We start from the raw sequence: 26,523 nt of genomic DNA, 5'->3' as shown, positions 1-26,523 counted from the left end.
GGGATATTTATCAACAAGAGCAGACACAAGACATAGTTATTTTTGAAATTTATATTGACTAAACTCAACAGAGAATCATATGGAGTTTCATAACATAAATGAACTTTATGTTGCAAGTTCAAATCATTTTGGCCCTTGGTATTTCCATAAATTTGTTAGATATAAATAAATCAACCAGTGACAAAATTATAAATATAGTGGGCCATGCAAACTGCTGCCCCATTTATCTGTAGCACTGTAACTTTGAAGGTTAACTCCTTTAAACATGAAATATAGAATTACTAAGCTAGTTCTTATAGCCAAAGGGTTATTTAAAGGCAACCCTTCTTCTGTTCATGTCTTGCAATTATTTAGGTAACAGTTTCTATTTGAATAACCTGTTTTTTAAAAAAAGCACACTTCTCACCTTATGACTGTTACCAAGTATTTCCTGCCAAGTTATAGGGCATACTTTTTTTTTTCCTCTTTTACTGATAAGAATTAAAGAGATTGAATAGCCATTGCTAACATTTAACCAAAACAGAGACTTTTCTGTTTCATGTTTTCAGACAAATAAATATGACAGTTATACCTGTGATGTTAACAGGTTAGACTTGATGGGAAAAGAAGTTATAAAGATGGTTTTATAATTTTCTTCCTTATTAAACAGTTATACATGTAACAGTTCTAATGTAGAAAAAGTCTTCTAATAACCCATGTGTGTGTTGTGTGTGGGGTGTGTATGTGTGTGTTGGCAAATATACATAGGAGGGCAGTCCTTTAAATAATCTTGGTACTATGTTTCTTGTGTATTCAAGGTGAAGGATGTACAACTAATTATGATGTGATCATTTTTTAAACTAATGTGTTCTAATTAGTTTCACCAAATATTTGCATTTAATATGTTAGAATAGACAAACTTGATCAAACATGAGGAGGTGATTTTTAAGTTATCAATTCTTTTTCTATTGTCAGTTTTACAGCCTGTGCTTCTCTGTGACCCTAACACTGTCTTCCCCAAATGATCACATTTTGCTGTCTTGTGAGCAGTGTTTGAGAGCAATAGTAATGAATGTGATGGTCAAGGTGGCTCATGTGGTCACCCTGCAAAAGGGTGTTTTGTATTAAAAGATTGGATTAAAAGAAGTTTTGTATAAAAAGATGTTCTCATGTTAGGGAGATTGCATTCATGAAATATATTCCATTGTGGCAACTCACAAGGCCACCTATTTACCAAGCTTCGCCTCACCCCTCTACTCCCCCTTGCAAAAATAATAACATAGTCCATTAAAGTTTAAAATCAACTACTTTAACCACAGGAAATGACCAGTCAGCCACAGAGGTCAAAATTGAAAAACTACCATCCATCAATGACTTGGACAGCATTTTTGGCCCAGTGTTGTCCCCCAAGTCTGTCGCTGTTAATGCTGAAGAAAAGTGGGTCAATTTTTCTGATACATCCCCGGAACATGTTACTCCAGAGTTGACTCCAAGGCAACAGGTGGTATCCCCACCAGCTGCAGCAGACAACCCAGCTGATTCCCCAGCTCCCGGAACCCCGGGCCCCACAGGGCCTCCAGGCCCCCCAGGGCCCTCGGGTCCTCCTGGTCCTCCTCGCAATGTACCATCGCCGCTCAATTTAGAAGAAGTCCAGAAGAAAGTCACTGAGCAGACCTTCATTAAAGATGATTACTTAGAAACTATCTCATCTCCTAAAGATTTTGGGTTGGGACAAAGAGCAACTCCGCCTCCCCCACCACCACCCACCTACAGGACTGTGGTTTCGTCCCCTGGACCTGGCTCGGGCAGTGGTACGGGGACCACCAGTGGTACGTCTTAATGTTTGAGTGTGTTCGTGTGACAGGGAATGGCCGTGGCTGCTGCAGTGTGAGCAACACCCTCCTCCTGCCTGGCAGTTGGCTTTAGAGCTTCAGCCATCCCGCCTCTGGTTGGGTATCCTGTGGCCCCATGGCATGTCCTAGCCCATCGAATGCTCGCAGTCATAGTGCAAGTCTGTGGATGTGTCTGCCCCACGCTCCTAGCCCTTAGGAGGCCTCACCTTCCTCTACTCTGCAGTTAGCAAGTGCATATTTTTTAAAGAAAACTGATGTCATTGTTTGGAATTCAGGAAAGTTCTTAAAAGACATGAGATTCATGTGATATGTCTGATTTCCTTGTCAGATGATTCCACAAGAGCCCTGTTTTTTAATTTGTTTTGTTTTGCTTTGCTTTCAACTTTAGTGCAATGTAATTCACAAATAAAATTGTAAGATATTTGAGGTGTACAAAGTGGTGGTTTAATATACATATGCATTTTGAAAGGATTCCCCTCATTGAATTAGCACTTTCATCACCTCACATATTTACCTTCTTGTGATGAGAATGTTTTAGTTTTTTTACTATTAGTGAATTTCCATCATACAATATAGTGGAATTAGTTATAGAGTGCAATAGTCATTGTATTAGTTTATAGTCATCATATAATACATCAGATCTTCAGTTGTTATTCACCTTGTAACTGAAAGTGTGTATTTTTTTCTCCAGAGGTCCTAATAGGTCCATTTGAATTTTTCTTCTTGTTCTAACTCCCTCCTTTCCTTCCTTCTTCCTCCCTTCCTTCCTTTGTGTTTGAATCTGTCATTACAGAGAGTTAGAGTACCTACCCTCATCCTCTGTTGCTCTTTCAGTTCTTTTTGGGGATTGAAGTCTCCTTATCTGTTTATCTATAAAGATTATAAAGGGCCCTTAGGTAAAGCCTTCAGTTCAAACATCAACCCCTCAAAAGCTGGCTGTTCCTTGTGAAAGAGAAACATGTTTCTATTGTCTCCTGTGGAACATTTGTCTTGCGCCAGACTCTCAGTCTTCTGAAAGGACTTTTAAAGTACCTATTCCCTGCCTCCAATGGCGGACCACTAAGGGCTCCTCAAAGTAAATACCACTACTAGAGGAGGGGGAAGACAGGACAACTCCTCACCTGTGTTTTCCTCATCACCTGCCACCAGGCATTGGGAGATGTTTATTTAGTTGTATTGACCCCGATCTAATTGAAGACCCAGACTTTGGCTTTCTTCCAGAATCTAAGAATTTTGTTGTTTTGATGTTTACCTGCCATGCTCTTATTTGCAATTATTTTAAAATGTTACCAGTCAAGACTATCAATTCTTTTTTTTTTTTTATTAAGATTTTTTTTTAAGATTTATTTATTTATTTATACAAGCACCGGGTACAGTCAGAGACACGGGAGGGTGAGAGAATTCACCAGAGCCAGAGCGGAGAGTAGAACAGGCAGAGTGACGAAGTACACTGCTGAGGGGAGCAGCAGGCGGCAGGAGAGGTCTGCACGCCCTGTGGGACCCTCACCCAGCGGCCGGGGATCAAACCAGTGCTGCAGAGGCTGCGGGCAGCTTCGCAACCCAGCACTCAACCACTGCGCCATCGGGGAGGCCCAAGACTATCAATTCTTAATAACTGAGCTGTGAAAAAACTATATTTTGCTGGTATTAAAGGATTGAATTTCTAAGAGGAAGATTGAACTGGGTCAGTGAAGCTCGTGAATAAATAAATCTTTGCGCCATTATCTCTTTAATTAAGTCCCAGTTTATTTGCTGTTTAATGTTTTATTGATGGAATATACACAGACTGGCAGAAATGTAAATTTAGGATTAAAACAATAGGATATCTTCATGTTTTAAAGATGAGCAACACTTCTCACTACTTGCTTTTTATAACATTAGCCTGGTGAGACTATGCCAGGAGTTCTCAAACTATATTTAATTGGCTATCATTATCCTCACTTTTTAAATTTTGTTCACAGCAAGGTGATCAAGTTTAAACAGTATTCATAGTGAATAGAAGAGTTATCAGTTGTTGAAAATAATGGAAATTAAGAATTTGCTTCAAAATCTTTCATTTCATTTGGCAAAAGTTAAAAATACCTAGCTTGGCCAGAAAATTGCTTACTGGAATGTCGACTCTGATTCTTGGCAAAGACTTTCTCTCCCTTGTGGGTTATGTGCCAGGGGGTAGAAGGGAGACTTATTTTAGCCCACAGCAAGTTTGGAGGCAGGGTAAGAGAGGTGTTAGTAAAGATGAATGTTCACTGCAGCATTTTCCGACTTGGAAAACTAAGGGAATATTAAAAAAATACACACACACACACACCCCTAAACAAGTAAGACTAGGCTACCTAAGGTTGCATTAAACAAATACATTTCCTAACAGTCTTTTTAGAGGGACAATGTCCAATATGGAAGGCACTAGCCTTGTGTGACTATTTTAATATGAAATGTAATTAATTAAAGTTAAAAAAAAGTATTCCTTAAATGTAGTCATGAAAATTCAAGTACTCAGTGGCTACATGTGGCTAGTGACTATTTTATTGGACAGTATTTTTCTAGAACTTTTTACAATTGCATGAAGCTTGATTGGACAGTACTATTTTAGGACTTATAATGTGCTGGATACTAGAAAGAGAAATACAATATTCCCCACACATGTTTAATACTTTGAAAAAAAATGGTATGATTGTCTTCTAAGAATTACAATTTGGAAGACTATATACTCCCTTTATATATTTTGAAGTACATATATTTTAATTCACTTGATTCTCCCAGCCATATTGTGATGTATTAACCTTATTTTGCAGATAATGAAATGAAAGTTCAATGATGCAACTTAGTCATCATTGGAAAACTAATAATTTTATCCCAGCAGAGCTAGAATATAACCCCAGATCTGTTGGATTCTACTTACCTCGTATCTTAATCAGCTCTATTATGCGTGGGCATGTGCACACACACACAAACTCAGGCATACAGATTATGGAGCTCTGGTGTTCAGTGGTGAAAACCCCCCTCAAGCCTTGAACATGCTCTCTTAACCTCAGGGTTCTGTCAGGAAAGATTTTGTTTCTTAAACACTCCCTTAGTGTCTTTCTAACTGCACAACAAATCAATTAAATCAATTCAGTAAGGGAAAAGTTAAATGGGGTGTCTATAAATAGGAAAAGAAAACAGCTAGCTAGGCACTTTTTCTCTGCTTTTATCTGTATGTGTATCAAAAGACAAAATTTTTACCATGATCTTCGACATCTACTGCTTTCCATTTATATAGTGTTTTACAGTTTAGTAAACACTTTCATAAGCATTTCCCATTTTGACTGTTACAACTCCCTTGTAAGGTAGAAACATTTCATTTTTTAAAACAAGGAGCTGAGGCTTAGAAAGGGTAAGATCTCACCAAAGTTAAGAGGCAGGCAGATCATCTGACCATCCAGTTTTTTCAGTATCCACACTCCCTTGATGCCAACACCTGACTACTTTCCCAAAGATTACTAAGGTAATGTTGTCTTTAAAATTTATCTTCTGGAATATATAGGAAAAACAACTGATGTTTCTTGAGATTGATTCAGAAGACCATTTCTTGGAAGTAGAAGCATAGATATTTTGCACCAATTCTATGGTATTGTTTTCCAAAACTAATTAGAATCCAAAGAAAAACCCCATGAAACTTCTTTTTTTTAAAGATTTATTTATTTATACAAGAACTGGGTACAGGCCAGATGTGCGGGAGGGTGAGAGGATTCACCAGAGACAGAGCAGGGAACAGAACAAGCAGACTGACTGGAGTACACTGCTGAGAGGAGCAGCCGGCCAGACAGGAGAGGTCTGTCGCCCCAGGTGGGTTGCTCCACGGCTGGCGAGGATCCAACCTGCACTGTTGAGGCTATGGACAGCTTCACAGCACTGCGCACAACCGCCTGCATCACCAGGGAGGCCCCCGCATGAAACTTCTTGACAAAGATGCTATACTATTAAAGATTGTCATCTTTATGCTGTCACTTTTTCTCAAAAATATACTTGATATTTTGAGAGAAATTTTGAAACTAACTTGAAAGAAAACTTCATAGTGGGACCTGTCAAAACATACCTCTTTTTTTCTTATTCAGGAGAATATTAATCACAGACTTAAGAATTTTTATATTAAAATGATATGTGCAAACCTACCATACACAAATAAGACCAGGCTTTATGACTGAGACATAATAAATGTGGTATCCATGCTCCATCTAGAACCACAAGACATTTAAGACCTTAATGTGGAGTGAAACAGAGTATTTGCGCTCTGTGACCTTGGGCAAGTTACTGAGCATCTCTGAACTTTAATCACCATTGAGATAACAAGACCAACCTCCACAGCTTATTTTGGGGAAAAAAGTAGGCATATGAAGTGCCTAGCATAAATCTTAGTCTAATAAATTACAAAGTAAAAATACAGTAAGAAGGTGGTAGAGATGATAATTAGTAGGATTTCACACCAAGGAAGCAATGCCCCGCCCACACCCGCCCCTGACACACATATAGGGACTCTTCTAAGGCAGGAGCACATTCTGAGATGATTTTTGCTACTCAACTTCAAAGCTCTTTGAGAATGTGAAAATTGAGATGCTGGTCTAGAACTTTCCAGAGTGCTGTGTTGGTGGGGAGGGGAGTGGTGTTTTCCTAGGACCAGATTTCTTAGAATTTTCTTGGAATGACTTGATGTTAGTGCTTAGACAAAGTAACAAAACCACAAGAGTAGTTAGAACTTTGCTAAACAAAACTGTTTAGAATAGTCTTTTAGTCTTTCATAAAGTCTTTAGCCAGGTGGCTTACTCATGTATCCCAGACATATGACTGAAGAAGGGCAGACCCCCAAGTCTAGACATCCTACTGATGTGCTGATGAGTGTGCATGCAGCATCTGTGTCTTCTGTGTTTCAGATGTTTGTCATTGACAGCCAGAAAAGTAAATCCAAGATGCTCCTTTAAAAACCACCACAAAAATCATTACAGGCAATGTTAACTAGACCCCTAAACAGTCTCTTCCAAAAAATTAAATCCTGGAAATTCAATGTGTTTCTGGTATTAAGATTCTAAATACAAAGTACCTGCAACATCTGACTTACTTGCATATAGTTTGTCCTTTGCTTCTGTCAAGAGTTAGCACTCATATTTTGAAGCACAATAAAAGGGTAATTTTCTTATGCTTGTTTTAAATATGTATGTGAAACATCATTCCTCTTTCTTCAAGTTCTACCCTTTTCACCTTGAACATAAATTGTGAAGATGCACAAAGCAAGAGAGCTTATCCTAACTTTGGTGTGCATATGGTCCAAATGAAAGGGACCCTCCACCCAGCCAAAACTATCTTAAGAATTTCTTTTCTATCACTAACAAAAGGATTTACCTTTCACTGGATGTCACATGACAACAAAGGACAATGAGCTTCAGCTTCTGCCATCAACCATAGTCCAACGGAGTGATATTTTTCTTTATTAAAAAAAGAAAAACACACACACCACATGCAAGAATGTTGAGTAAATGAGCTGCTGAGGTGGGAAAAAAAAGTGTCGGGGACAGGCATTGTACGGCGGGTACAGGAGGAGCATCAAGTGATGCCGTGCTGTGGCCGCCTGGGTGTCCAGCCTTTTTTAATACCAGCTTGTTTTTCAGGTGCGTCATCCCCTGCTCGGCCTGCCACTCCCCTGGTTCCTTGCAGCAGCACCACCCCACCTCCACCTCCTCCCCGGCCTCCATCTCGGCCAAAGCTACCTCCAGGAAAGCCTGGAGTTGGAGATGTGGTAGGTCACCTTCTGTCCTGGCATGCTCAGAAACGGATGGTGAGAATGACAAACAGAAGCCAAAATGCCACCACGAGCCATCTCAACCTCAGGTCTAGTCTTAGAGCGCTGGTCCAAATAAACGGCCCTGACAGGCGGCACCTGGGACCGTGACTGCACTGTGAGTGCTGTGCCACTCGCCTTAGCCCCAGCCACTTGGGAGGATGAGGTTGGAGGATTGCTTAAGCCCAGGGTTTCCCGGCTGCGGCGCGCTGTGCCGATGGGCTGTAAGTTTGGGGGATCGATACAGTGGCCCCCCAGAAGCAGGGGACCATCAGGTTGCCTGAGAAGCAGTAAACAGCCCAGATTGGAAATGATTGTAAATTTTAACCCTCTTGGGCCTCCCCTGGTGGCTCAGTGGTTGAGTGCTGGGTTACGAGGCTGGCCACCGGTGAGGGTCCCACAAAAAAAAAAAAAAAAAGAAAAAGAAAAAATTTAACCCTCTTCTAGTCGCTACCTTCTTTCAAGTTAAGGTCTAAAGCATCAAGCCTTGGCTGACTTGGAATGTGAACTAATATAGGCAAATGGCTGAGGGAGTTAGAGAATTTCAGCCACAAATTTCTGAAGTTGATGCTTCAACATTTCCCTCCCATCATTACAATATATATTTTAATATTTCCTATGACTTTGAGACAAAATTGGGGTAAGTGTGGCAGGAAGGTCCTAAGGCTGTTAGTTCTGCTACAGTGGGTTTGATGCAAATTAAGATAGTAATGCTCAATTGTGGTTCATCCTTTAGAAAGGGAACAAGAGAGAGCAAGTCCTCATTTCTGTCCCCAGATGACAGAGAAGTTATTGGGAGTAGGCACATTCTTTGCATATAAACAGAAGTGGTCACCAGTGAGGAATTTGTTCCAGAAATTTCTCGCATTTAGTTTTTAGGCTGAGGGGTCAAAAGGATTCTGTATGAACAGTTAGGAGACTACTGATAAAGGTAAATTCTTTGGCATCCTCCTACACTGGTGATGTCCATATTTGCTACCACTAACACAGCACAGTATTTTCTATTTAAATATCTCTAAGGGGATAAAAGCTCTGACACTGTTACCTTCTTAGTCCTGAGGGTACGGGATCTCAGTCCGGAAACCTTGGTGACCACACCACACATCTCAGCTTCTGTAAGCTCATTGTGGTTTTTGGCTCCTGAGCCCCATCCACAAGTTCCTGTATAGCTATGGTCAATTTCAGTGTCAAAATGGTGTCACTTGTACTCTTTTTAAGAATGTGAGTCGCCGTAGCTGGAACCGAGAGACATTAAAAATATGAAACAAAAATATCACGACCTGTGTATCTAACTTTCCATTTCTTTCCTTCTCCCTGCAGCCCAGACCTTTTAGCCCTCCCATACATTCCTCCAGTCCACCTCCAATAGCGCCCCTAGCCCGGGCTGAAAGCACTTCTTCAATATCGTCCACCAATTCCTTGAGTGCAGCCACCACTCCCACAGTTGGTAAAAATTATCTCCTCTCTTTTGATCTGTTTGTGGTTTTGATTGGCTATTTTTTTATGTCTGAAATTCCGAGGCCTTATGTTTCTGGTGGAAATTGTTTTGCTGTGTGTTTTGCTACTATCATCTGACTCTTCTTTTAAAAGCACCTTCTCAGCAAAGGAGGCAAATTGCCTTACACTGATAAACACAGGAATTCTCGTATGCTATGCTGTACAGAGCTATTCGTTAAAGTAAAGAAGAAATCATCAAGTAAGGTCCTGTAACTATGATATTACTACTTATTTAAAAGTCTCCTTTGAGGGGTCATGTTTATTTAAATTCCAACCGTGTACCACATCAGAAATGACAAAATTTAGACCTTTTATTTTCTTGAAGTTTTCATTTATTCATCACTTTTTTGACATTTTTTTCTAGTGCTTTTAAGTGATGTGTGGTCAATTTCCCTGCGAAATAATTTGTTGGTGGCATTTTCTGTAAATGCCTTTGTGTCCCTTTCCTTATGGTGTGATGTAAGTGAAGAGTTGAGAATGGCTACTCAGCTGGATGGTTTTCCCAGGTCTTAAATGGCTCACTTTGCCTGGAGTCGCTCTTCCCAAGGCTGGTCTCTCTCTACACCACTGTACCTATCTCTGTAGGCTCCTGCTGTCTCCCATGTTTGCATGGCGTCTCTGACCTGGGGCTTCCCCCTTCCATGTATTCTCCTGCAGCCTCCATTCCCCCACTGTCTTCCTTTGTTGTCTGAACTTAACCTCCATGACTCCCATGTTATAAACCAGCTGACCCATCCTGCATTGCTTAGAAGAATCAGAAACTAAAATGAGCTAGATGACTGAGTGGACACTATACAGTTGTCCATGTGAAAAGTAGTTTGATTAAAGCTTGACATTTTTCTGAAGAACTTTCTATATTCCTAGCAAAATAAATTAATGTGTGTATCTTAGGGCTCCCAAAGAGAATTTCAACAATGTTCTATGCTCTGTAATTTTAGTCAGACCATCCCCAACAAACCCTCATATTTGATGGAAATATAGCCAGCTATCCAAGTTCATATGATTCATTAACAGACAAATATTTAACATTCATACAGCCAAGTCTATTATGTATCTGCATCATCAATTAGGGCAATTTGGGACTTTGTATTTTTAGATGCATATTAGCTCATCTCTGTCTGGGATTTTGTTTGTATTTTCTGTAATATCCCAAACTCATTTTTGAACCTTCCTTAATACTCTTGATTGCTGCAGCCATTTCCCCTTCTCCTGCTCTTTTGTTTGTTTGTTTCTCAAAATCATTTGTTCCACCCGCGCCAATGATTTTCCTGGTTGGTCAGAGAGGACAGTAAGTAGAACAAACTGTCACTCAGAAAGCAGACCTCAAGTGACCTCAGATGACTGTCTAACATGCTCTATCAATTCATTGAGATTCATAGAGAAAATTGCACACACACAGGGAATTTGAACTGTGTCCATCTTTTGTTCAACATGTTTTTGTGCACTCTGCTGCCAAAATCTTGAATCTAGCATAGTGACTTTTATTCTTAACACATCTAGTATACATTCTTTAAAGATGAATCACAGTGGGGCTTAACCAAAAAAAAAAAAAAAAAAAAAGCCACCCAAGAGGACATTGCTTCATTGCTGAGAGGCATTCTGATTTTATCTGTTTGGTTCCATTGTTTTTATTTAGTTTTCATCTCTCCACTACATTTCTCACTCTCCTATTCTTTATTTCCTCCTGCTGTGGGTCTCCTGACAACAACTTCTCTTTGAAGTAAATACAATGTCAAATGACTGACGGCACAGCAGCTTCTTGTGTGTTGCTGTTTGTCTCTTTTTGGAAAGGATGGGCTTTAGCTGTTCAGCACCAAAACTTGACTGACTTGGAGTATGAAGTTAGTGTAGTCAGACTGTTTAAGGGAGGTAGAGAATTCCAGCCACAAATTTCTGAAGTTGATGGCTCAGCATTACCTTCCCACCACTAAAATAAATTTTTGATACTTTCTATGACCTTGAGCCTAAATTGGGGCAGGTGTTGTGGGAACCAATAAGCACAGTTTAATATAGGTCAAGCTCTGGATTTTTAAGAACAATTCTAATATTTATACACAACAGCTCATCTAAGACTATGTCCCTGGAAGACTTTGAGCATGAAATTTTCCATGAGAGCTGTGATTACAAAGTGGTAAATCTAATGCCACATCAGAAAGTAACACTTTCTGTGTATTGTCATACTCCAATATTAAAAACTCTGATGCAACCATGCTTCACTGAATTTAAGACACTCCAAATTAGAAGGTGTTCTGTTATTTTATAGCACATATAAGCCAACGAGGGGAGAGGAAAACTGCTACTTGAATTAAAACATAATGCTTTCTTCCTACATTGATTTTAAGATCCATTCCAATTTAAGAGAAGTTAAAATGTGTAAAAGTATACATCTTAGAATCAATGAAGTACAGTAAATTTCCTTTGCACTCAAAAAAGCACAAAGGACCCTCACTTTTTGATTTGGGGGGTCTGTTATTATAAGAATAGTTCTCTATTTTTATAATAGTCTCTATTCTCTGCTTAAAGTTTGTCTAAGAAACAAACTCCAAGATAGTTAGAATATAGATGAAGAGAGTTATCTCTAATTGTAAATATCCATTGTTGTTACTGGTTTCTATTTCCATGAGTAAAAGTTTCTTTGGATGTTTGCAAACATCTTCATTTGGGAAAATGCAAAGAGATCAACATAAAGACAATTTTTCTTCATTGTTAAATGCACTGTTTATTATATTCCTCCATTATTAATTATGCATTTTCAATTGCATCTTTAAAATCCCAAGAATCTGTAATGAATGAAAAGTAATCACTTATGGGTGCCAAAGGAAGTATCAGATGGACTTTGATGCTTCCTTTGGTATAGAACTTGGAGCAAAAGTAATTTATATTCAGTGCTGGAGTATTAACCATAGCTTCTAAAATTTAATATGGTTCCTCAGGCCTTACCCTCTCCTAACTGGTGACAATTCTGAATTGAGTAAGATTTCTTTTCAAAATACCTGTATTGATATTAATTTTTCTGCACAAAATATATAGATGTGGATACTGCTGATCACAATTTTAAAAATCCCACATTTGATGTTAGTCTTTTTTTCATCTGTTATTTTTTAAAGGTCAATCTCTAGTACCAGTGCCTAATATCCATAGTTCTTGAGGAAGCTTTTTTTCTGTACTTGAATGATATACCCTTATTTAAACCAAGCATAGAGCCAGTCAGTGACTCATTTTTTAAGTTCTCTAATTTATTTAAGATGTTTTCTTCTAAGTCCTTAGTGTCCACACTACCATTTAAAAATTCATACACATACTATTCAATGCCTATGAATTATTCTTTTTTAACTTCAACTCAAAGAACAAATGATAGTGTAAGAGTCACCCCATTTTAAGGATATTGTAAATAGAACATTCATTCTCTAAAATAATGGAATGTTCTCTTATCATTTTCCACTAGCAGGTAAAAAAAGGCACTATTACAGTCATTACTGCTGATATAACTGTTTTCCTTCTTACTTTCTAGACACACTGTGGAAAGTCCTTCTTAGTGTCCTTTCCATTTGTCCTATTCCTCTCCTATAGATTTATAGGACTTTTATTAACTTATTCTATCCTACAAGACAACTTGTATGAAATAAAAATTGACAAATATCCTAGAACCTTAAGAACTGACAAATTTGTTTCCCTGCATTACTCCCTGAGTCTAAGAGACAAGATAGTAGAATATTTTCTAAGAAACATTGTTTATGGAATAATTTTATTACCCTCATCCATTTCATTACTTTTTTCTCTACATTCTATGTAGATCTTTGTATTACAGATCTTTGTATGGACTTTATTCAGTTTTCAATTGAAGTTTTAATGCTTTTAGAACTGGTGGTGCTGAGAACTTTTACCCAAAAAAATCACATAGAATGAAAATTCAACTACCTGCAATTGTTAGTAAGTGAGGAAGGAGACCATGTACAAAGATCAGGAACTACTGGGGTCCATTATGACTAATTTATAAGGACATTTGGCCACAGCTGAATATCACAGCCAAAGAGAGAATTACAACACTGCTGTTAGAACTTAACAGTCTTTATCAATCAAAGATAAACTAAATTTGGTTGGATACCGATGAAGTTAAAATGGAATGATTCATTCAGGCACCTCAGATTTACAGTGTTGCTTTTTTTCTAGTCTCTTAAAAGCTTTCTCTTTCCCCATGGGGAGAGGTGCATGCTGGGTGAACCTGTTGAGCTGTCAATTCTCTGTCAAAAGGTTGTGTTGATGGACAAATGTCTGGCCACCTGAGAATTATGTCTGAGTGAAATACACTTGCACAATCAATTATTAATGATAGTGCCTTTAACAACCCTCTGAAAAAAAGGGGGGGTGTGATTTCTGCCACAGAGCTGACTTCAGCCAAATTCGCAGATGCTGGCATTAAAAAGAAATTGTGATATCTTCTTATAGATTCATCATTAATTAAGCACATCACTTTTTAATGTATCAGTCATCATGCCAGTGTTAGGTTTTGTTTCCTTTTTCCATTGAAATCATCCCTGTGTTTTGATCAATAAAGTGTGCTGCTTGATTTCATTTGGGATCTGTATTTGTGTTTTTGTTTTCCATTCCTTTATATTTCTTTGGTTCGTAGTGTCAGAAGATGATGTTTTTTATGACAAACTGCCCTCGTTTGAAAGGCGCTGTGAAACGCCTGCAGGTACGGTGCTAGCCGAGTGATCTCTAGACACGTAGACTTCAAAAATCCAAGCTGTTACGCCATCTGAATGCCATAAACTCCATGGACATGCTACTCACCTCATGAGCATCACACTCATGAGCATCGGTGCCTCTTGGACGCACCCTGTCTAGTTATTGCTCATTGTGGAACACATGCCACTGAAATTTTTTTAAGTGTCATTAAAAAGCAGCAGGGTTGCATGACAGTTTCTCAGTGAAGAGGTTTGGAAAAGGTGAGATGCTCTTGCTTTGTGAATTTACAAAGGAAGGAATAATTTAACTGCTCAGAATTACATGTCCAGTGACTGCTTTTTAAGTTTAAAATAGAGTAGAGCACCATTAGTAATCTTCTTTTCTCTTTGGTATGTAGGCAAAGGGTGTTTTGTGTCTGGATGCCTAAAGTGATTCCAGAGGAGGGGATGGAAAATATATGAAATCTTCCCATTTAAATTGATACACAATGCTGTTGTCATTTAAAACCTAAGCTAATGTGTTATACAACCCATAACTCCAAGTTTATCTTTTTGAAAACATAGGATGACATTGAAGATAAAACAGATACAGCAATTGCTGAATGACAGTTTAGCCAAACTAGTGCAGTTAAAATATGCTGACACCCCTGCATGGCCAGGAAGACCTGCTCCATGCGCACAAGCACCCAGTAGCAAGCTACCTACAGCACATGCCCATCCCTGTAGGCCTCCATAGCTTTGCTTTTGCTTTCTGTTTCCTGAGCTAAAAAATATATACACCCATAGATTGCCAGCCTTCCCTTTTATCCTGCACGCTAATGGCATGCAGTGCCTTCGCCCTCCCCCATAGTAAGATTAATGACCTGCTCTGTAACTCATACTGTGTCCTTCTCTCTCCCTCTCCTTAACCTTCCCCATCCCGCTTCAACTCCTGGCCATACAGAGAATGAACAGCCTTCCCTCGTTTGGTTTGACAGAGGAAAGTTTTATTTGACTTTTGAAGGTAAGTAGTACATAGCATACCAGATTCTAATTTATACTCCCCTCATCCTTTTTCGCCATCTGCATTTTGAAACACCAGTTCTCTTCCAAAATCCTAGTCTCACTTTCTGTATAAAAATGCTATGGCTACTTAGAAAAGATTAAATACTAAAGAAAACATTACATGAATTTGGTTTCTATGGGATCTTCAATTCTTCATATTACAAAAATTTAAGCTAATTTGCACTTAATATTGATTACTGAATTAACTGGTCAATTGAAGAAAAAACATCTTTTTTGACCAAGGAACTTAACTCTGTCAACCAGGACTCTTTCCTAACTCTTTTTGCAAATGCAGTGCAACAAATATAAGGATTTTTTTGTTGTTGTTGGTATGAGCATTTAACTGTGTTTTGGATGATTGATAATCAGCTACAACATCCACTATTGTAAAATGTTAATATATTTATACATTCTTATGACAAGGAATGCTGGATAGGAGAGCAAAAAAGGGTAATTGGACAACTATTGCCTGTTATTTTAGAAAATTCAGGAATATATGCACAAATAGAGTGTCAGATAGCTTAACTAAATGTTGGATCATATATTCTGTGGTAAGATTAGCTTTCTTCTATTTTATATTTAAATTCTCAATCATCTTAATAGGTCAGAGTTTGATAAAATGCTCCATTTGAATTAATGGGAAGGCATAATTTCAGTAATTTAACTTAATGAATGGGCCATCTTTCTCAAAAATATTTATTACCCAGGCCTTCTTTCTAAGGTTTTAAATAGCTACATATTTCCCAAAATTAAAAGTTGGCCCAAAAATATCCAGTTCTAGAATTGTATCTAAATGTTGAACTTGTTTTTGTATTTTCTGAGAACAAAAAGACTTTTCTTAACTTGAGTGGTGTTTTAATGTAATTTTTGAAATTAGAATGACTAATAGGTATTGTAAGTAGTTTGTACGGTGTGATATTTTTCTCTCAACAGTGAATTTTCCTTCCCAGATATCCTAAGGATGGGAAGTCCTTAGGTTGGAGTGACTAGGAAAGCAGCAAAAAAAAAAAAAAAAAAATATATATATATATATATATATATATATATATATATATGGTCTGATTTAAAGCTTCCCAAATACCCTGACATCTCATACTGGCCCAGATAGAGGACAGGTGGGCAGGTAGTCTGCAGGGGAGGGTGTGTGTTTTTGATGTAGTGTTAAGCCTTCATTATCTCAGGTCATTAATTTTGTAATAACCAAGGTGAAAACTCCACAAACTTATGACCTTCCAAACTTTCTCTTTGAGTCAGGTGGAATTTAAAAGTGCCCAGGTGTCTTTTTACTGATCAGCACATCTGAGAAGCAGAAGCAGTGGCTAAAAAAGTTGGTAATCTTGAAGTACAGCAAATATCTGCATAAGATGTATGGCTCTTTCTCTGGTTCAGTCTGGCAACAGCAGAAGCTGAAGTCTACCCTGTTTTTACCATGAAATTAAGCAATATGCTGTAGCGGCTCTCAAGTAATGGGGCTCCAAAAAAATAACTTTGGCGGTTTTATTGTTGTTACTGATTTTTTGGACATTAATCTATAGGCTTGCTTGCTCTTATTTTGGGTGCCTTGAAACAGAAACTTTTTTGAAAATGTCAGTCCAAAGATAATTTTAGGTTAGATACATATTATCAAATCAAATGTACTTATTAATAAATGTGTGGAATAACATAATGTGAATTCCAGTTTTTTTTTTTTCATTTTAGGGAACTATATTATTTGTTAACAGATATCTGACTATCTGAACTTGATCACATTATGATTTTGATTAGTAAGATCTAAATTCCTTAAGCATGTAAATTTGGGCCATGAGATATTGCAAGAAAGCTTTTCATGCATTTTTTTAAACTGAGGCGACTTTGGTGTACAGCAGTGTACGTATTTTAGAAGCAGTGTACGTATTTCACTGTCCTTCAGATGTGTGGTTCCACACTATAGCCACCACCAAAGCACCCATAATTCTTTACCAAAGTCCACTGGACGCTCTGTATCTTTTGCTTCCATCCCTTTTCTTCTCTAGTAACCTCAGTTCTGTTGTCAGAGTCCAAGAATTTATTTCTGTTGGGTTTTTTTTTTTCTGTTCATTTGCTTTGTTTCTTTATATTCCACATACAAGAAGTCATCTGTTATTTTTCAATCTCTTTTTGACTTACTTCACTTAGTATAATGCCCTCAAATTCCATCAGTGTTGTCAAAAGTGGCAAGATTTCATCTTTTTATAACTGAATAGTATTCAGTGATGTATATTTATGCAAGAAAGAAGTGTAATATAAATTAATTGGAATCTCCGAGACTGTGTTCTTTTCACCTTGGACTTTTCCCAAGTTTGGGAGTTATAGCAGCAGTCATATCATAGCTGTGTGTCCCTGTGTATTTTACCAAGAGATTTTTGTGCAGCTAAAAATACATTAAAGTGAATTTCAAGAAAACCTTCAAGAAAATAAAAATCTTGCCATCTGAGTAAAAATGGGTATGTTTTTAAAATAGAGGTTTGTTTTCATTTATTAGCATTAGTCTCAAGGAATTTAGCTAGTACAACTTGGGAAGAGTTTAAAATCATCAGCTGTAGTGGCAAAATGACTTAGAAATGGTGACACGTTAAATTGCCTTGAGAATAATTCCCCCACCCAAGTATTCATATTCTAAAAGACTATTGCTCAACATGTTTTATTGAATAGCTCTTCCAGCATATTCTTTTAGGGACACACTGGTTTTACCCACTATTATAGTTAACATTAATAACCATTATCTTCCTTTCTTCATTCAGAGATGGTAGAAGAAGAAAAAAAAAAAGATTCTCATCAGTTTTATATAACTTTTAAGTTATTTGTTGGTGTCTAAATAGTATTTTTTTAATGTTCCTAACCTCTACTTGTCTTATTCTCTGTTCTTAGAATATTTTAGGCACTGTAGTCACTCAGTAAGTGTTTGAACTCAATGACTAACCAACAAACTAATTGAAACTTGTCTTATGAGATTATTTGGTGATAACATCAGGTCCTACATACTTCCAAATTTAATTTAGCAAGAGAATTAGAAGCATATTAGACAATGGTTCTACTTAGCAAGATTTCCAAAACCTTTCTTAATGTTTTGCTTTTGTAAACAATTTCACTGAAATCTAAACCTACTTAAGTTGGACTTTCAAAAAAAGGAAAGGTCACAAAAAATAATAATTTTTAAAATTCATTCATCCAAGTGTCTATCCTACTGAAGTTATTCAGTATTCTTCTGAAGTGGAGCACTATTTCCAGCTCAAGTAGAAAATATGACTATTAGATATTGGAACAATTCCCTGAAATATGTCAAGATGTTTCCAGAAACATGGTGTCTATCTCCTTGATTAGTTTATTTAACTACAAAGTCATCTTGTATCAAGTAATGGGGGGTGGAGAGTGGGAAGGAATCTATAGCAATACATTCTTTAGTGTTCTTGTGTCTGAGTATCATCTCTGTCTTCTATAGCTTTTTGCATCCTCTTATCCCTAGACTGCAGAGTACAGAGCACAGGAAGCTCAAGAGCTTGTGAAGCCAGGAGAGGCGTTCTCTCCTGAGCTGAGTGGGTAGTCCATGAGGGGAGGCAGGAAAGAGTTGAATATGATCCAGGAATTCCAAATAGGCAGGTAACTGGAGTGATCATGAAGTTTCATACCCAATAGGAGCAAGGCTTTCCAGCTACAAAGGTCGGGAACAGTAACATGGGTTAAGGAAAAAGGGGAGTTAGAGGTTCTAAAACATACATCTGAGAACAGTGGGCAGGAGGAATATGTTTTTGTTGGGAAATCTGGCATGTGTGGTCACAGAAGTGGTGGCTACTTGAAGATCAGGTTATGTAGTTGACAACACTGGCATATTATTAGCCTGTCAGAGATTTACTCAAGTGCAAGTTGGAATATTAAGACTTTAAAAAATGGAGAAAAATATTCACAGAAGAAGCATACATTAAAAGGTATGGAAATAAGTTCAGACTCACTTTGATAATCAAAGTACTGCAAAGGGAAAGACAGGTAAGATTAGAAAAGATCTGAAAAAATGATTATGTTATGCTTGTGAGAATATAATGAATCACTTTAATATAATGTCTGTGGAAATAAAAGCCTGCTGCAATCTTTTTAAAACTGTTTTGCAATGTGTACCTTGAACCTTTAAAAGTTTTATAACTTTTAATCTATAATTCCAATTTTCAAAATGTATTATAAGGAAATATTTTAGAGCCAAAGACTTATGTGTGTTGTGTATAAGGATGTTCATTGCCTGCGGGAAAACTTGAAACAATTCAAATGCTTGATAGTTGAAGTGAATAAAAGCATGATTAGTGAAAGAATGAAATGCTATATTGCCAGTAAAAGTTTTTTCAAAACAAAAATGGAGCTAAGTATAACCACATATAGCCTTTTCCTTATTAGATCAGAAAAGGTGAAAAATATTGACATAAATCATCATGTGTGAACTTCTTGGAGGAATGTTTGGTAATATCTGATATACTTAAAATGTGCAAATTCTTTAGGAATACAACTTTCAACCACTTAATCTTCAGGAAAAATTCAGACAAGCACATGAGAATATAGATTTAATGTTGTTCATTGAACCATTTCACAAAATAACAAAAGAAAAAAGTAAAAACCTAACCATCCATTAATAAAAAATAGGTATGTATATATTCTATTTTGTCACCAAAAATATCACAAATGGAAGTTGGGAGTCATTAGGATCTGGATAACACTGAGGATTCTGCATTTCTCCTTTATTCATTTCTTGAATGCTTCCTGTTGTTGCACTTACAGTTAAAAAGTAGAATCTGTAATTTTGAACACTACTGAAAGTTATTCCCTGTAGGGGGTTGATACTTATGAATGTAGATGCTAGAGAATGCCGTCTGTCATAGCCTGACTGCCTGAAAGCCTGCTATTTGAGCTGCCAGTTTCATGGGGAGAAGGCTTTGAGCGGTCCAGCAAAATCTAAGGAAAGGAATAACCAACATAGATAACTCTTTCTTCCGCTTCCTGGATTCACCCTGTACAATGACAGCTGCAAGCCTTACAAGTCACCAAAACATCCTGGAAAAACTAACATCACCCTTTCTCCCTTGCCAGTTCTCTGGAATAATCTTTTGTGTTTTCTTGGGGGCACATTTCAAGCCTCTAACGCAGATCTTACGGGAAGCCATGCTATAATTACTGTGAAAACTAAGAACACAATTGTAAATAGCACACAGTGTGAATGTAAGCCAGCAGGAAAAGAAGCTTCAAGGTCATATTTACTTGTGTCCTGGAGACTTATCACAGCAGAGCCAGCAGAAGAGAGGAACAAGTGCACGAAAACTGCCTGTCGAAAGTCTGGAAAGAAATTACCATAGGCATGTTTCAAGATTGCTGACAACAAAAAGATTAAAATGCTAAGTGCAATGATCTCTTAAATTCCTTATCTTAAAGACCCACAATGAACCTTTGATTTCCTAAGTGAAGTAACGCACACAAAACTCTTAGCATGTGCTTAGCACATATGAAGTATTCATTAATGTTAACTATTATTTTAGGAAATGAGCACATTTGTATCGTGCTTTATGGTTTACATAGATAATTTACAAGTAACTCACTAAAATCTATTAGGAGCATCTATGGTGTTGATTAAATATATTCATTCCAGATACATCAAACAGCTTAAAGTGGTATTCTCCCAGGTTTTAACAGCACCTCTTTGGCTCACTTCTTCATTCACATGTCAGCTCTCCTTTCTGCCTGGGGTAGTCATTCGTTGACCAGAAGAGTACAACAGGTGAGAGCAGCCTCAGTCTCTGGAGAGTTCTTCTCAGAAGACACATAATAACTAAAAAGCTATTGCATTACTAAGGCTCACAACAGCAAAGTTAAAGCAGTTCCCCTGGTCATTCTCTGCTCTTTTCTCAGGAAGTTTGAAATTCATTATCAATCAAAATGTTGAGATGTCCTGGTTCGCAAATCCTTTAATAAAAGGCATGGTGACAGATTGGCTTCCACTAGCTCTCATCAGCGTTAACACCGCACCCTTGGGAGATCATCACTAGGCAGATCATTAGTCTCCACAAGTCGGCAGTAATGATAGACTCCAGTGTCATTGTGGGTGTCCAGCAGGGAGGAGGCTTCTGCTTCAGAATCATCTGCTCCCTAAGCAGTGAAGAAAAGATGACTTTTTGTCCCCACTGAGCAGGAGGGAGGCCATGTAGCAACTCACAGCAGGTCAAGTTGCCAGATGTTTTTCTGTGGACGATAACCAGAGTAATGCAACTGAGACTTCTCCAAAGCAGGCAAAACTAACACGGCCATCTTACAAGGAAGGGGTGTGTGAAATTAGACAACAGTGGTAACAGGTAATAGTGAGCACCTCATGTGCAAGGACCTCAGTGACTGGCTATTTTAATCTTGACTAAACACCTGTGAAATAGGAGCAACTGCTAGTCCTATTTCCAGAGGAGGAAACTAATACATTGTGCTGAGGCTAGAATCAGACCTAGAAGGTGAATTCCATAGCCAATGCATATGCAAACATATCACACAAACTCTCTCTCTGTCTCTCTCTCTCTCTCTCTCTCTCTTTCTCTCTCTCTTTCTCTCTCTCTCTCTCTCTCTCTCAGTACATATTCCATATTTTCTCATTTAGCTCTATAGATATACTTATATGTGTGTGCATACAGAGAGTAAAGTAATAAAGTGATAAATCAATAAATTAATTGGGGATACTTTCTCTATTCCTGCTATCTAGAATAACACCAGTATACCTGTAGGTTAACATCTACACCTTACAATTTAACATCTACATCTACACCTTAGAATTTTATATGAGAAGTCTAATTCAGCAACATTTCATATTTCTTCAAAGCAGACTCTGGGTAGGCTTAAATGTCATTCCCATATCTTCCTCTGGAAGTTCTTCCTAACTCCTAGCTCCTGAATTATAACATTTTCTACACAGTATTATTACTACTTGTTTAATGTCTGGCTTTTATGTTCCATAAAATAATTTTAATATTATCATGCACATAGTAAGTATTCAATAAATTCTTGCTGATAGAATACAGTCATAGCAGGTCTCTCCCTGCAGTAAATTATCTAGGCCTCCTTTCCTCTGTCAGATACCTACCTATTGCAGAATTAGTAAATAAATATGGAAAACTTTAGCATTTTGCTGTGTATGCATCATAATCAATTTTGTACACATACCTATAAACATATGAAGACATTCCTGACTCTTGGTGAGAATATTTATTATAAACATGTCTAGGCATATGCATATTGGAGTGACCATGAGTCTTTTAAGTCAAACTCTAATATTAACAAATAACTATTCCTTCTTTTGAATATGAATATACATCAAGTTCACTGCAGACTTGAGTAGGAAAAATTTTTAAGTTTTTCTCAAGAGCTAATTTTTAATAGATAAAGAGAAACCAACTTTCTTCCCATTTTTAATCAAGGAAGTACCAAATTGATTATCCAGTTATTTTCAAGGTTTATACGAGTCATTATTTTTATTTGATATACACAATAAATATAAACAGTTCCTTCAGTTTCATAGTATGTTCAGTTTTAAATGTTCATGTCTGTGTGTCAGGAGAAAGAAAAAAAAAAGAAATTTGAAGATAGAAATTTGAAGAAATTTGAAGAAATTCTGCAATAGGTGGGTATCTGACAGAAAACAAAGAAAAAACCTGTAGAATAAGGCCTAGATAATTTATTGTAGAGAGAGACTTGTTATGACTGTATTCAATCAGCAAGTATTTATCAATTACTTACTATGTGCATGATAATATTAAAATTAATTTATGGAACATAAAAGCCAGACATTAAACAAGTAGTAATAATACTGTGTAGAAAATGTTATAATTCAGGACACATACTCAAGAAGGGACAGGAGGGCTTGAAGGGCAACAGGTAAGGTAAAGAGGCAATGTGTCATCTCTGTGCTATCATGTATTTGCAGCACTAGCCACATAGAAGGTGGTGTTTTTGTCCTAAGCTTAATGTTTACACTTTTCTTATCTGGTACATAGGTTAATAGTCATACCCAGAGTGCAATTGGGTTAATCAGTTAGGGACACCCTCAAGCATGAACCACTGTGAGAAATAGGTCAGCCAAAGATCTAGGGACTTAGTATATTCCACAAAAAACATAACCATTGAATATTATGCACTGAAATGTAATCACTAATATTTGTGTGGTTCTTTAGGGAAAAAACACAATGGAACAAGTCACAACACATTCCTTTTCCAATATGGTTTCCCAATAGAAGATTGCCCCAAAGTTAAATCCTCACCACCATGAATTCAGACTTTATCTCTAAGCAAATAACCAAATCTCCAGTCTGTCTACTCCTGGACTCATACTAGACATGAGCTAAGAGGTCTCAATACAACTCATTCATCATGACCAAATCTAGCATTCTTGGAGACTCTTTTTCTCCAGGTTAACAACTGCACCCATTTCCCTATCTCAGGGGAAGCTTTTACCCCTTTCCACATCCCACTAAATGTCAACTGTTTCTATCTCAGTGGTATTTTCCAGATCTTTCCATGAAAGTGGCATGGTAGTCCCTTACTGTTTCTCTAGAACTGCTTCAGTAAATCCCCAAATTTCTCCCTGCCGCTACACCACAAAGAAAGATGATCAAAATTCCACCTTGCATAGAGATTGCAATTCAAGTTTCTTTTCTCAGTAGTTAGAACCTTTCAGAATATACTCTCATTTACTTCCAAGATCATCTCTTGAAATGATCTCACCTTCCCCTGTGTTCACCATCCCTTCATTCACAGATATGACTCACTTTGATGTCTTTGCTCAAGTTATTTTTCAAACAGGAATACTCTCAGCTGACTAATGTCCTTCTTATCACATAATTTCAGCCAATTCATATCCTTGTGCCTCCAGGATACTTCTTGCCAGTTGAAATCTATCCATTGATCATACTTTCCCAGCATGCTTCTCAATTCCATTATGACATTTGCTACACAATACCTTTGTGAATTCTTAGAAGGCAGGAACCATATCATTTTACTTCCATAATTCTTACACAGAGCATGTATCAATAGCTTAAGTCTCATAGAGTGCTTGTGAACTCCTGAATGAAAGAATAAATGAATGAATATTCTTTAACTTTTCTATTCTATTAATCATTGGCTCTTATTCCCTTTTCCAGCTCTAGGAAGAATTCAACTTATGTGATGAATTCTGCAATTGTCTACACATTGCAATCTTCCTTTCCAGGCTAGAGCATTATATTGTTCTTGTTAGTTTTCCATCTGATAACTCTGTTTTATGTTTCTGTAGTCAGTCAAATGTGACCGAAATTCATCCTTTGCTAGGAGAGTAAAAGGCTTCAATTTTGTTTTTTTTTAAAGATTTAGTTCTTTATGCATACAAGAGCTGGGATACAGGCCAGAGGTGTGGGGGTGGGGGGGTGGTGAGAGTTTTCACCAGAGACGGAGTGGGGAACAGAACAGGCAGATTGACCAAAGTACACTGCTGAGAGGAGCAGCGGAGAGGTCTGCTGCGCAATGTGGGTTGCTCTCTTGCCAGCCAGGAGAGGGAACTCATGCTGCAGAGGCTGTGAACAGCTTCATAAATTGCATCTTAATCCCTTGTGCCACCAGGGAGGCCTAAAAGTCCTCAATTTTGAACAGAGGAAAGGCAACCATTATGCACTTTAAAGTTATTGAATTATATTATTTCTTTTGAGTGAGGGACATTCAGAAAATGTTTTGGGTCATTATTACCATAAAAGGAAAAAAATACACCCATCAATGCATCTGGTGGAAATATAAGAGGTGGCTCCTGGGCTTGGTCAGTACCAAAGCCTCAAAAGGTCATTTCAGATAATCAGCGATATACCAGAAATAAGAAACAAATGCATCTTAGTACAGAAGCTTCTTAGTTCCTTCTTTTAAGTCTCCTCATTCAGTTTGAATGCAACTTCAAACTATGAATAAAAACCCTTTCAGAGTTATAAGGCAGAGGGGGAAACTTACATGCATGTTACTAAGTAAAAGAACTCAATCTTACAAGGTTACATCCTGTGTCATTTCAACAATAATAACATTCTAAAAAGGCAAAATCATGGAACCAGTAAAAAGATCAGGATTGCCAGGGGCTGGTATTCTCACAGTGCTCACGCTTGAACTGTTGTTTTAAATGAATTTGTACATGTTTCTGTAATTAGGTTTTCACTGTGTCTATGTCTTATTTCCTGCAAGTTTCTGTCAAGTCCTATCACTATCTTGTACACAGTAGGAGGCTCAGTTAATATGTGACAGATCTACCCAAACCTCCAGGGAAGGGATATTATTTTCAGAGCAGCTTATTTTTCAGATAGTTGCTCTTATTGCTCAAAACAATTTTTTAATGTGTGTAAACAACTTCAAATTACAGGATCTTAAGACATTGAGATTATGTGGCCTATTGTCTTCATGTTATGGTTGAAAAACTTCCAGCTAATTGACTTACCCAGGATCACAAACCTATTAACTTGCAGATTCATGACAAAGAGCTCTAGTCTCCTGAGTCCCTGTGTGGTAATAATATTTCAGACACTGAAAATAGTTTTTAGGGCTCTCTTAGTCCTCTTAGACTGTGAGGTTTGATTTTCTCAGTATTTTAAATATTCTTGGTTTTAGTCCAATTTTTCAACAGCTGTATTAAACAGACTGTCTAAGATACTGTATAGAAGTATGTATTTATTACTAAGAGCATTTTCATTGTGTGTCATCTTTATTTAAAATCATGTGGCAGGCTAAGAAATCAAAAATTTATCTGCCTTTTGATTTAGTCATCCTATTTTTAGTGATAAAGCTGTATCATTAAAAAATTATTTAAAAGGAAAAGAAAGATTGATTTGGAATAACTGCTGCCTAAAAATGGTCCACAATTTAAAGAATGTTTGTAGAATAATATATAGTTATTGAAAATCAGATGTAGCCAGATAGAAATAAGGAAAGTTATGTAATAAATGAAAAACAGTGAAATAAAAAACGTCATGTTAACCGCAATAGCAATGTGAATAAATATGACTATAAATTGTGTGTCCTTTAAGGTAAAAAGGGTTGTTTGTAAAGTTTTGATGTGTTTGCCTTCCCCCAAATTACTGATTAAATCTGCATTAAGGGCTGTAGTGCCCAGAATTGTTGGAGGTGTTGAGAGGAGCCAAATCATGAAGGATAATCTGGGTCTGATTGCCTATCTTAGTCTATTCTGGCTGTTTAACAAAATTCCACAGTCTGGGTGGCTTATAAACAGTAAAACTTATTTCTCACACTTCTAGATGCTAGAAGTTTAAAATTAGGGTAACAGCATGTTTGGGTTCTGGTTAAGACCCTCTTCCAAGTTGCAGATTATTGCCTCTTGCTGTGTCCTCAACATGATGGAAGGGTGGGAAACTCTCTGGGTCGTCTTTTATAAAGGACACTAATCCCATTCATGAGTGTCCCAGTTTCATGACCTAAGCACTTCCCAAAGCCCACCTCCCCAAATAATGTCATCTTAGGTTTTCAGCATTTGAATTTGGAGGGCATGCAAACATTCAAACTGCAGCACCACCACTGATGGCCTTACAGAGCATTACACTGAAGCTTTTGGTCTTTTTCTCATGGATAAGTATCCTGAAAGCTGATGAGCTTTGACATAAAGGAGACAAAC

The 26,523-nt window shown here is 37.4% G+C and overlaps 1 protein-coding gene across 1 annotated transcript in view; it reads left to right on the top strand.

Moving 5' to 3' along the window:
- The window catches only part of SGIP1 (SH3GL interacting endocytic adaptor 1), a gene marked incomplete at both ends in the record, with an annotated part of 102,063 nt that overhangs the window by 52,244 nt on the left and 23,296 nt on the right, over nt 1-26,523 (top strand). The window contains 5 exons of the mRNA XM_084242350.1: nt 1,299-1,808; nt 7,472-7,599; nt 8,962-9,088; nt 13,769-13,834; nt 14,770-14,829. Coding sequence (XP_084098476.1) covers nt 1,299-1,808; nt 7,472-7,599; nt 8,962-9,088; nt 13,769-13,834; nt 14,770-14,829 — 891 coding nt within the window. The remainder of the gene's footprint in view (nt 1-1,298; nt 1,809-7,471; nt 7,600-8,961; nt 9,089-13,768; nt 13,835-14,769; nt 14,830-26,523) is intronic.

Source organism: Talpa europaea, assembly GCF_964194135.1.
Source record: "Talpa europaea genome assembly, chromosome: 9".
Taxonomy (NCBI): Eukaryota; Metazoa; Chordata; class Mammalia; order Eulipotyphla; family Talpidae; genus Talpa; species Talpa europaea.
The sequence above is the reverse complement of the archived record's forward strand: the minus strand, read 5'-3'. Positions and strand labels throughout refer to the sequence as shown.